Source organism: Aythya marila (assembly GCF_965140915.1).
Source record: "Aythya marila genome assembly, chromosome: 11".
Taxonomy (NCBI): Eukaryota; Metazoa; Chordata; class Aves; order Anseriformes; family Anatidae; genus Aythya; species Aythya marila.
The window spans coordinates 21469626-21482163 of NC_139052.1; the positions used below are offsets into that span (position 1 = coordinate 21469626).

Consider the following 12538-nt stretch of genomic DNA (forward strand, 5'->3'; position numbering starts at 1 on the left):
CTGCCACTTGACTCAGCATCATCTTGGCTCTCGTCTGAGCCACAGAGGGCTGCTGGTGGAGCACTCATGGCACCGGTGCAGGCCTGCAAACCCGCCTCGAACTGTGTCCCCCTCCCTCCTCCTCTGCCCCCTGTGCCTCCCACAGCTGTGATGTGGCAACGCCAAAATCCCCATAGCCTCGTCCTCGCTGGCTGCAGGGATGGGGACAGCAGGTCCCAGGGGAGCGCCTGGCCCAGGCACTGATGGGGGACAAAAAGGGGGGGGTCACCCCGCAGGGCCAGGCACCTGCCCATTGCCCTGTCAGATCTGCACCCCAAAGCCCCCCCAGCACCCCCTGGCAACCGAGCAGTGGGCTGTCCCCGGGGCCAGAGTCTGGCACCCCACCCAGACACGAAATATTTCGCAAAAGCAAAGAGATTTGAAGAAAAATTCATCTGCAGAAACACAGGCTAAAAGAGAGGAGTTTCCAGAGGTGCCCAAATCCCCGTTCAGTGCCTCTGTTTTTCAAATAACTTTGCTCCTTTATTCTCCCATGTGCTGCATGCTAAAAATACACTGCATTCACAGAGAAAAAAAATCCACACCAAAGCAAAATACATGAACATTAAAACAGAGAGGGTTTTGGAAGACCAACTTTTAAAAAAATTCTCTTTTCTGGAGAATCTGAAACCTTCCAGGTTTTACCCCAGTTACGAAGGACTCTAAATGTGAACCTCCTCCGTGAAGGGAACCCTGTCCCCCCGGCCTGACCCACAGCTGCCTGGATGGATGAATTCCCTCAGAAAACAATTAACAGCGATGATGGGCAATGCTAGAAATTTCCTCAGCACCTTCCTTCCGAAGAGCCACCAACGCTGAACAAGGCTCGGTACCAGGTGAGCTGGAGGAAAACATCACATCTGTTCTGCAGGACTGACACCTTCCTCAGACACCTGCCGGCTTTCCTTGCCGTTTGCCTTCCTTCAGCGTCCTGCACAGCCCAGGCTGCAGACCTGCACCATGAATATTCTGCTGCTTATCTCATCTGGTATGAGATTAATTCGTTGCAAAGCAGTGGGTACGCAAGTGTTCGAGCGCTTTCATTTAAAATTGTCCCGGTGAATTCTACAAAATCACGAGCCAGGTGCTAGCCCTGGGTAAAGCAGCCCGGGTCAGGGCCTTGCAGTACGTGGTGTGGCAGGAGCTCACTGCACCGCGTGGCTGCAGCCCCTTTACACCAGAGGTAAATCTTCCAGGTGTGTTCTGAAATTGAAAGGGATGGTGACGGCCTCCCCTTAGCGTTTACCTGACGGAAAATCCCTCCTGTACAAACACAAAGAGCCAAAACCTGGCTAGCAAGCTTGATTTGAGCCAAACCAGGGACGAGCAACAGCATCTATTACGCTGCCACGGGGGCGCAGCTGACAGACCAGGACAGCAGCGTGACCCCCCTGCGGACACACGCCCCTCGCTGCTGCTGGAAGCAGACCACGCAGCACGCAGGGGGCCACTCGAACGCAAGAGGCAGGACTGTGAGAGAAAAAAACACAATGGTATTTCGGTCACAGCAGTGAGATATTCCAGTGATCCTGCTGGGAGTGCCAAGACGTGCCAGGCCTGCTGGTGCTGCACTGCCTCGCTGCCGTGGCAGGGTTTCTGGAGTGCTGAGCACGCCGTGCTCAGCCAGAGGCGATTCGGTGGCTTGTTTCCTTCTAGCCTGTCCCTTGGCCCAGCCGGGTTGCTGCGGGGTCCGTCCCGCAGCCCTGCAGGCATGCTCGCCACCGTTTCACCGTGAGCCTGCTTAGCCAAAATTATGCAAGACCTGCAGAGCTGGACCCGAGATGTGCGGTGCCTCCTGCGAGCACGCAGCCTGGGCTTTGCACGCCGGGAAAGGCGCCAGCACTGCTCCTGCTGAGGGGCTTCTCTGCGCCCTCCAACTTGGGGGCACTTGGCTTGGTGCAACACATCACATTTGGGGGCTGAATTCATCCACAGCGAGCCAGCTCCTGTCCACCTCCCCGAGACCGGGGGTAATTTTGGAAGCAGTGGCAGTGATGGATGGGGATTTGTGTCCCTGGGTTAGAAACCCCCTTCCCACTTGACAGCAAGCCCTGCACTGCCCGAGTGCTTGGATGGATCAACCTCCAGCAAAGGGCCCCACACAACCGAGCCAGAGGTCTCCAGCACATCCCGCAGTGCTGCTAGCGACCACCCCACTGACCCGGGGGGTCAGCCTGCCCTGTGGGCTGCCGGGGAGCCCAGGGACCCTGATCCTTGTGGGGCCTGGCAGCGGCTGTGCTCCTTCAGTGCCATTTCCACCTGCAGACATTAGCATCTGGCGATGAGCACTGCAGACAAGTAACAGCCCTGTGTGTGGCATGTGGAGCCCCCGGCTTCTGCCGTGTCCCCGGGAGGCGGCTGTGCTGCGCTCACTGGCAGGCTGGTGGCAGAGGCACAGCGTGGCGTGGGCAAGGAGCAGGCACGGGCTGAAATCCCCGTGAAAGTGGGCCCCGTGCCACCCCCACGCTGAGCACTGCGCTCCTATTTCCGAGCTGCCCGCTCCGAGCGGTGCCGGGCCGTGGGTTTCCTCGCCGGGACCTTCACAAGCGCCGGGGCCGAGCCTTGCACCCGCGGCCGGCCGTGGCAGAGGACGCCCCACGCCCGTGGGTGCACTCGCACACCCCGGGTTGCCGCGGGCTGGCGAATTTTGCAGCCGAACGGCCGAGCCCCGGTGAGGATGGAGCGGCCCCGCGGGGACCCGGGGCTGTGCCGGGGCCGGGTGCCCACCGGCAGCGCGGGGGCGAGGCGGCTCCGTGCCGCGGACACGCGTGGAGCCTCGCTGCGCAAAGCGCGGGCCGCGGCCGCCGGGGGGCGCATCGCGCCGCAGCCCCGCCGCCAATTAACGGCAGCTAATTAGCCGTGACGGGGCGGCACGGGGGGCTCCGGGCAGCACCCGGCCCCCCCCCCCCGACGAACTCCCACCCGCTGCCCCGGGGCGCGCCGCCAACGCGGCCCGGCGGTGCCCGCTCCGGGCGGCCCCCCCGGTACCCACTCCCCCGACACCCCCGCTCCATCCCCGGCCGCGGTCACGCGTGGGCAGGTCCCGGGCGGCGGCGGCTCCGCTGCGGGGCAAGGCGCTGCCGGGGGGCGCGGTGCCCGTCGGCGGAGCCCGGGGGGGGGGACCGGGGCCGTGCCCCGCGGTGCCGGTGCCGGTGCCGGTGCGGGGCCCGCCGGGCATCCCCCTTCGGCTCGGCCGGGCCCCGGGCACCCACCTGCTTCTCCAGGGAGTCCTTGGCCGTGAGGGAGGGCTTGGGGGAGGGCGCCCGGTCGCAGACGCAGCCCTCGAGCAGGTAGAGCCCCGAGGGCCGGGAGCTGGAGTCGGTCTCGAAGTAGAAGAGCATGTTCTGCAGCAGCGCGAACCACTTGGTGTGCCATTTTGTGTTGTCGGAGCTCCGCTTGCTCAGATAGCCCTTCCTGGCGCCGTCCTTCTTCGCCAGCAGCCCCAGGTAGGTGACGTGCCCGTCATTCAGCCGCATCCCCTTCTGCATCGTGGCGGCGCCGCCGGCTCCTCACATGGTCCCCGCCGGGCAGCGGGCGGGCGGGTACCTGCCGAGCAGCCGCAGCCCCCGCGCCCGCATCAGCGGCGCCCGCTGCCCCCGGAGAGCCGCCGGCCGCCGCGCCGGCTCATGCCGGGCCGAGCCGTGCCGTGCCGAGCCGCACCGAGCCGTACCGAGCCGTACCGAGCCGTACCGAGCCGTACCGAGCCGCACCGAGCCGTACCGAGCCGTGCCGTGCCCGCGCAGCGCTCGCCTCCCGCGGCGCCCGCGGCGGCAGTGCCGGGGGAGCGCCGCGTCCCGGAGCCGCGTCCCCCGCGGGCGGCGCGTCACGTGATGCCGCCCCGCCGGTGCCAGCGCCGCCGCCGCGGACGGCGGCACCGGGAGCGCCCCGCGCCGGGGATGGCCCTGCCCCGCCGCCAGCCGCGGGGGCGGCCGCGCCGAGCTCCCCCGAGCCGCCCTCCGCTCGCCTCCCCGCCGCGGGGCGCAGGGCCGGTAGCCCCCACACACCCGCCGCTCCCCCGGGGCCGCCCCGGCGGGCAACCGGGGACCGGGACCGGGAGCGGCTCCGCGGGGCGCCGGGAGGGAGCCCCGGGTAAAGGGAGCCCCGGCGGAGCGGGACACCCGGCTGGGGGGGAGCTCGCCCGCAGAGCGCCCCCGCAGCCCGTGGGGAGCCCCCAGCCCCGGTGCACCGGGCCCGGTTAGGTGGGACCCCCGGGGCAGCTGCAACCTCAGAGCCCACCGGCTGGGCTCGAGGGGTGCTCAGCTGGGTGCTCCGACCTCGGGCCCCTCGGGAAAGCACCCCCACACCTGTCCCGGGGCTCCTTGCTGACCACAGGATGTCCCCGCTCCCGTCCCCCACCCGTGGCTGTGGCCCGGTCCCGTGCCCAGCGGCTGCTGCCCGGCCAGCCCCTGCGGTCCCTGAGGCTGCAGTGGGCGCACGGCACGGCGAGGCAGCGGCACCCTCCAGCAGCCTTCCCCCTCCCAGCCCTGCTCCTGCCGCCGGCACAGCCACTGCCAGGGGTCACAGGTGGGAGAAGAGGAGCCGAGGTCTCCGTTTGTTTCTGTTCTTCTTCCTGTAATCCCTCCTCGCCATGCGGGCCTGGTGTGCCACGCACAGCACAGCAAAACCGGGCGCTGCTGAGAGCCGCAGCCTGTGCGGGGCAGGCAGGGCCCCGGTGCTCCCCGCATCCTGGGGGCTGCCTGCTGCTGGGAGCACTGGGTCGGCCAAACCCACGGTGATGGGCACTGGGTGGGTCAGACCCCACGGCGATGGGCACACAGAGCTGGGGTGGCTGCGGGGCGGTGCGTGAGCCCACCTGCCCTCACTGCCAGAGGGTCGCACCCCAGCCTGGTGTGACCAAGCCCCTGCAGACAGGGAGGGCATCAGGAAAACCGCGTTAATTAGCTTTGTTTCCTCCGAAAATGTTGGCACATCTCCAAGGAATTCAGTGAGGTCACAGGCTGCCATGGCAACAGGAGGGAACGGGCTGGAATTGGGAAGGGTGCTGCCATTTCCAGGCACCCAGAACCGCTCGCCATGGGACAGGGTGCGGGTGCCCGCTGGGTGCCGGGTCAGGCCCAGGAGGGGCAGAGTGGCCGGGAGCAGGGCACCCTCAACACCTCAGCACCCCGTGCCCGGCCACCCCTCCAGCTGACGGGCAGGGCTCTGTCCTCCTGGCCGAGTTCTCCCGGCATTACCCCAATTGCAGGTGGGTAGAGTCCGGCAAGCTCCAGCACTTACCTGCACATCCAACTCTCCTCGTGGCCCAGGGCTCTCCCCTCCTTCCCTTCCAGCCTGGTCACACAGCTCCTGCATCCCACTTCACCACCCGGCCTCTCTGCTTGTGATAAAAATGTGTCCAAGCAAGCAGCTAAAGGCATTTCCCCACAGCCGGCCCATCCTGCCAACTGAGCACTGATCAGCGAGCCCCAGAGAAGGAACTGAAGCAGCCCCCATCCCTCCTGCCTCCCTGCGGGTTGTCACGGGGCCGAGCAGGCAGCCACCGCCGTGGGGCAGGGCAGCGAGGGCCCTGGCTGCGGGGTTGGGGTCTCGCACAGCTCCTTGTCACAGGGACCCAGCCCCGGGCAGTGGAGCTGCTTTTGTGCCTGCTCAATAGGGAAAGTGCTGTGGGCTTTGCTCTGTCCCCATGCAGCCAAGCCCCACGCCAGGGGAGCCGAGAGGCAGAGTGGAGCAGTAGAGGAAATGATGTCTCACGGGCTGGGAGCGGCTGGCCCCAGGGATGGGGCTGGGGATGTGCCGTGTCCCCTGCCCCCTGCCCAACGCCCCCTCCAGCCCGAGCAGGCTGCTGGGGGACAGCAGAGCTCCCAGCACCAAGCACGAGCAGCGTTGGGCTGTGGTGGAGCCCACGGCAGGGATGGCAGCCGCCCTGTGTCCCAGCCACACAGCAATTTAATTTATCACCTGAGTCCCCTCAGGTGATAGGGAGGGTAATGGAAAAAACAGCGGATAGTTTCCAAGGCTGGCGCAGATATGGAAACTGTGATTTCCCAAAACAAAAGGAGGTTTATTTTTTGAGCGTGACGTGTGCTTTGATCGATTCTAAGGCATTTGCAGTGCGACCCCTGTGCTCTGGGAAAGCAGAGGTGAAGTACTCACCACTTCTCCCACGAGCTGTGCTGCATACAAAGGGTCAGGCCCGCTGCTGGTGGCCATGGAGAGACAAGCAGTTTTGCCAGAGTTAAGATTTCTCGTCATTTCCAAGTATTTTAATTGCAACAGCTTCTTCTCTCTCCATTTAAGTGTTTAATAAACATCAAAGCAGTTCCTATGGGCATCCTTCACAACGCCCAGGCTTGAGCCCGAGTATAGCTGCGTGCAGCAGCAGCAGTCACTGCAGCAGCACCGTGGGCCCGCTCGCCGTGCCCCAAGCAGGCACAGCCCCGTGCAGCCAGCACGGGAACAGGGCACCCATCCCGTTGTTATCCCGCGCTCTCAGGAATGGGAAAGCAGCAGCAGGGACATTGTGCTCCAGCAGCTCCAAGCACACTGTAACGGGCTCTAGGGGAGAATCTGACAGAGCAGGTGGAGCATGTGGGGTGACAGCAGAGGTGCTGCAGCCGCCTGCCGAGCACGGCACCACCGGTGCATGCAGCACAGGGCTCTGCACGGGCTGCCTGAGCACGGAGGCAGCAGCACTGCAGCGGGGTTTGCTTGTCCTTCGATGCCTGCTGCTGGGTGCTGGTGCCAGTGAAGCACACCTTCTCTTATTTCCACACCAAAATAATCAGCTGTGTAAAAGGTGGCTCCTGGTGGTTTTAGCGCCTGCTTCCACCTTTTGCATTAGCTGGGCTCACGTTGACTCAGCTGATGGCAGGCACTCTTACATGCCAGCATCCTCCTGATCAATTCAGTTCCCTCGCAGTCTCCTCCCTCTTTCAAGCTTGAATGTAGGAAATAACCTGTTAATCTCTGCACCCAGCTGTAGCGGGGTAGGCAGGACGGGTGCTGGGGGCTCGCTGCCCACTCGCTCGTTAACCCGAGATGCCCCGGGAGGAGCCCCCAGGGAAAGGAAAATGGGCATTTTTCTATACAGACAGGCTCAGAGGCATCAAGCTCAGGCTGCAGAGGGGGCTGAGGAAACAGGGCAGGTGTTGACATTTGTGTCATTAAAACATATCCCCAGGACACAGCACTGCTCTGAGGCACACATTCACGTTCAGTGCTGGGAGTGGGTGCTCACTTTGTGCCCCCAGAGCTCCTCTTCTACCTGCAGCATGTGCACAGAGAGCTTGTGCTTGCTAGAGAGGACTCCAAGCGTGTTGGCCTCTGCCCAGGCTGGGCTTTCCAAAAGAAATCAGCCCAAGCTGTGTTCAAAATCAAGTCCATTGGCTCGGGTTCCCAAATCTTATAAGCAAGCCTGAAAGTCCCATATTCTGTTGGGCAAGTTGGATCTGCACCTAAACAATCTGGAGGCCGGGTGCCTGAGCTGTACGAGTGTGATTTAGCTGCACCAGGCGTGCAGCAGGGAGGCTGCCATTCAAAGTGCTCGTGTGCAGGTCGGGGAGGTCTGAGCTGCTCCTGCGGGGCTGGGCTCGGGGAGCTGATCTGCGGGAGCAAGGGCACGGCGCTTTGGTAGCAGGGAGACACAGCACAGCAGCTGGTAGTGTCAAGGCAAGCAGGGCTTTGCTGTTCTTAGCTCAGCAGAAAACTTTGAAGGATAGGAATAGTAACCTCGCACTGACTTCCAAGGCACCCTGGTAGGGCTGACGGTGTACCGGAGCATCTGGGGACAGGACAAAGCAACCTGATTTGAAACGCACCCTCAGCTACAGCTCCTCTCAAGTGTGCCCTTGATTTTTATCCGATTCCCCAGCAGTGCTCGAATGCTCTGTCCTTTGTGTTCTTAAAAATATTGCCAGGGCAATGGCAGGAGAGAGAAGAGAGTTTCAGAGCGCCGGTGGGAATCTGCTGTGTTCACCAGGAGTGCCAGTGCTGCGGGCCGGTATGCAGTGCCCTCTCCAATCCACCCGCCCCAGCACGTTCCTGCACCAGCTCTCTGCTAGGTGGCCCCATCCAGTGTTTCCTTCTGGCAGAGCGGGTGCAGGTCGCTGGCACCGTGCATTTAACCCTGCCCCAGGTGGCCCCAGGGCGGAGATAAAACCTGGCTCCTGGGGACACTGGGGGGGGGTCTCCATGCAGCTCCCCCAGGCTGCAGACGAAGCCGTTGCTCCCCAGCAGCACTGATCTGCAGGCACAGGCAGCCTCCTCGCCAAGGAGCTGGAAGCAGATACTTGTGGAAATGCCAAAGAGCTGCTTCACGTGTGCCACAGCTCTGTAAGCCACCCTCCTCGTTGGGTACATTTTCCTCCTGCTTTGCCACTGTGCTTGCAGTAACCTGCTGCACCTTCCTCCAGTTCGCTCCTCTGGGCAGGCTGTGGGACAGGGCACCTCCAGTCACTGAGAAACATCAACTCTCAGTCCGTAACACACCCCACGCCTGGACATAAACAGGAGGAACACAGATCTGCTGAGTGATTTACGTGGGAAAAGCATCTTCTCCTCCCCATTATAAATCCCTCAGCAGCAACTGGGTTCACAAGCAAAGGCTTCTGGAAGCCTACCAGGCACTTCATCTGTTCTGGATGGCCAGTGAAACCAGAGAACAAGCGCTGTGGGGAGAGGTTCTCCACAAGCACAATGGAGCTGGAATCAACCTCCTACCTTTCCTGCAAGGCAGCTCATAATATTATGTAAAAATGCAAATAATGTCCACGCAAAGCTGTAGAGCCATAAGTGCCCAGAACAGAGCTCCAGTGAGGAATAACCCGTAGCTTCTGGACGTGTGAATCACGGATACAAACGGTTTGGTTTACAAGCATTTACACTGCAATGTGTGTTCAGTGGCCGTAAAGGGCCCTTTACGCCCTGTCTGTGCTGCGCTGTGTTAACAAGCGTTTTGCCAGGAGGGCAATCAAGACGAACCTTGGCAATTTCACTCGCTATTTGTGAGCATTTAAAGGGTTTGCAAATCTGAGACGTGGGTTAGAGATGCCCATGGACTCCTTGGCTGAAGAACGCCAGGAGGTGTTGGGAAGCCAGTGTCCTCCTGGGGCACAGGAGGGGCGTGAGCTTGGGTACGGTGCTGGAGCGTGTGTTGGTGCTTTGTGTGTGCCGAGGGATGGGGACGGGGACTGAAAGCTGCTGGGGCAGCAGCACAGAGCCTGGAGCTGGGGATAGCCCTGGGTCAAGCACAGGGCTGGTGCCATGCAGGGCTCCCCAGCTGCACCCCAGTGGTCCCAGTTGCCTGGGGGAGTGGGGAGAGGAGGGCAATCTGTGCCAGAGAGCCATCATCCCACACCTTCATCGGCACCTCTTCCTCATCCTCCCAGGTTCTGCCTTTCTCATTTCTGCCCATACCTTGAGCTCAGCCAGCAGAGCTGCAGCCTCCCTGGCCAAATCCTGCCCCCCGCCAGCCTCTCCCACCAAAGGACAGCACAGCCTGGGGCCTGCCCAGCACCCGGGGCTGTGCGTGCCTTGGGGACACTGCTGTCACCCTGGCAGCGTGCAGGGCTCTGGGGGGACGAGGCACCCGCACACCCCCCAGCAGCAGCAGCGTGAGCGCAGAGCAGTCCCTGCCCTTCCCCACCGCACGCCCGCTGCTCCCACGTCCCCGCGATCCGCAGACTTCCCTCTGCCCACACACCAGCTCGTTCCCGGTGCCAAGGACCTGCGTGCAGCCGGTGCCTTGGGTGGCATCATTGTCTTGGAAACAGCTCGGCGACACGCACAGCACAAGGCTGGGTGTGCACATGGCTCTGAGCGAGCGGCTCTCGGCAGCGAGGAGTCTGAAATAACTCGGCAGAGGAGGAAACGCGAGATGCTCCAAGAGGCGCCGCGGCACCCAGGCTGGAGCGGTTTCATCACCAAGTGCTCACCCATCTAGTGGCTAAAATAGAAATAGTTGGTGCAGCCCGGGGCTGGGGTGGGCTGCCTGCCCTCCGGCCGCCCCGACACGCCGCCTCCTGGTCCCGCAGCGCGGGGGCTCGGGTCCTGCCCCCCCGGCACCCACTGCCAGCAGCCGGCGGAGAGGCATTTGTGAGAAGTGCTGAGGGGGAGAGGGATGGATAAATCAGGGCTGCTCCCCGCACGAGGATGCTGCGAGTTCATTAGGCTAATTTGTCACTTAGAACTGACCCAGCTGCACCGGGTGTCAGAAGGGGGCCGGCTGCACGTGACCCACGGGGGCCAGGGAGGCAGCCACGCTGCAGAAATCATATTTGTTGACGTTTTTTAAATGGAAAGCTTAAGAACTGTTATTATGCTGTGCAAAATTATTTCGGCAGCCCTTTGAACTGCTAAGCTATTCTCTGGGAATCTCAGCGCCGGGGATGACAATGTGGTAATTTATGCCAGCATCCCTCGCTCACTTTCAGAGCACGCAGAGAGGGCTGTTGGCACAGCTCCTCGCTCCTCTTTGTGCAGTGCTTGGATGCCAGCTCCTTCACCTGAAATATGGGGAGAAAAGAGCTGCTTTCTGTATTTCATGGAGTAAACGCCTGCTTGGGGCCCTTCCCCTGCTGCAAGGGAGCGGGGGGCCGAGCAGCAGGGGGCACGGTGGGGGTTTTTGCATCGGTGACCTGCATTTGCAGGGAGCCAGCGAGCCCCACGGGGCCCTGCCAGCACCAAAGGAGATGAAGCAGGCAGCGATTATAATTACAGAGCCTGGAAAAGACACGGCAGCTTCCTGCGCTGAAGGAGCCTTCCCAGCGCCGGCAGGAGCTCCAGGAATTACAGCTCTGCACTAGAAATTGCTGCAGGGCGGGGGTGGCAGGGCCCAGAGCTCCCCCCCCCCGGCCACCAGCCCTGCTCGGGTCCTGGGTGCTGGTGGCAGCTCAGCCCCACACCACCCCAAACCTCCCGGTGGGCACGGCGAGGGCAGCGACAACCAGACCGCGGGGCTGCTTGCCTCCTCTCCTGGCTCAAGCACTCTGGCAGGGATTTGCTGTCTCCACAGATCGTTTCGCTGACCCGGGAAGCTGCAGTCTTTTTTGTATAGCTGAGAACCCCCAGCACAGTGCCAGCCGAAGCGTGGCCAGGCAGCACAGTGCCCGCTGTGCCACCGCACTGCTGAGCCTGTCCCTGCCCCTCCTGTGCTCCAAGCGCATCGCCCTGCACTGAGTGCTCCGGCCGTGACCATCAGCTTGGGGACCCGTGGGGCAGTCATTTCCCTGGGGGACACAGTCTGGGGGCATCCAGTGCTGCGGAGCTGCACCCTGTGGACCCTGTGGATGTCCTCGTGCCATGCTGCACCGCTGGGATGATGGCACAGCACCCACACCGCCCGGCACAGGCACCCGAGGCACGCAGTGCTGGGAACGGGCACCGCCTGCCCGGCAGATGCTCTGAGGTGCTGAGTGTCAGCCCCTGGCTGCTGCTCCTCGCACAGGGACATTCACATCACCCGTGGCCCATGGAATGAATCCCTGGTTTGCCATCAGATAGCGTGACCCATCAATATTCATTGTGAGCCCCCAGGGGAGCAGCAGCCGCTGGGGGGGCCGTGTCCCTGTGGGCGCAGGGCTGGCACTGCCAGCACCACGCCGGCGGGGGCACAAACATTTCTGCTGCCGAGCTCCCCCAGCTGCCTGGCACGGCTCGCTGCTGCACTTCCAGCAGTGCTTTGGTAACCCAATGTTATTTTTAGGCATTTCTGAGACAAACCGCAGTGTTTTACAAGCATCTCCGAACGGACTACAGCTAAAACGCATTTTGTGTTTTTGCGCGATCCTGTCCAAGCCATGTGGCAATGTTTGCCACACGACAGACACAAGGACACTGAAACCTCCCTGAAAATCACAGCTACAGACATTTAAAGACATCTCCTGTCCCCACAGGTTCGGGGTGTTCTCAGGTGCACCCCCACTCACCCCATTTCTGAGCTCAGGACCCAGCACCGGGCAGGCACCCTGCGCCCTGCAGCCACTGTGCCAGCAGAGCAGGACCGGGCTGTGCCGCGGTCACCCAGCCCCGCACGGGTCCATCCCCTGGGCACCCCCAGGGGAGCACCCACAAGCCTCAGGGAGCCCCTAGGCAGAGCCACGACCCCCCCAATTTTGGCATGAGGGAGAGACCTCGTGGCAGATGTTTTCCGTCCCCTGGCCCATCCTGGCACAGACGCCCTGAGCTGCTGTTGGCAGCACCGAGCCTCTGTCAAACCTCCCACGGGCACAGGATTGGATTTTATGGAGTTGCCTCATCTGCGGGAGTCTACAGCTCCATCAGAGCCCGGGAGGACCTGCAGGAGAGGAAAATAGCCCAAACTGTGGGCTGAACCAGGGCATTTTCCCCGTTTGGAGAAGAGGCACAATAAGCAGAAGTACTTAATAATATTTACTGCTGATTTCCCAGTCCGTTTACTCCCTGCACACTGCACAGACACTGTCAGTACTGGGGGGCCACTGGGCATGTCTGACACTTCCCTGCCCACAGGGCCGGGGGGGAACAACCCCACTGACCACCCGCTGGCCATGGCACGAGCTGC

The 12538-nt window shown here is 62.4% G+C and overlaps 1 protein-coding gene across 2 annotated transcripts in view; it reads right to left on the bottom strand.

The window, feature by feature from the left end:
- Positions 1-3720, bottom strand: part of RASGRF1 (Ras protein specific guanine nucleotide releasing factor 1) — a 31392-nt gene extending 27672 nt beyond the window's left edge. For both annotated transcript variants that reach the window (XM_082768662.1, XM_082768661.1), the window contains exon 1: positions 3252-3720. In XM_082768662.1, coding sequence (XP_082624788.1) covers positions 3252-3527 — 276 coding nt within the window. In that variant the 5' untranslated portion in view covers positions 3528-3720. The remainder of the gene's footprint in view (positions 1-3251) is intronic.
- Between the last annotated feature and the right edge of the window lie 8818 nt (positions 3721-12538).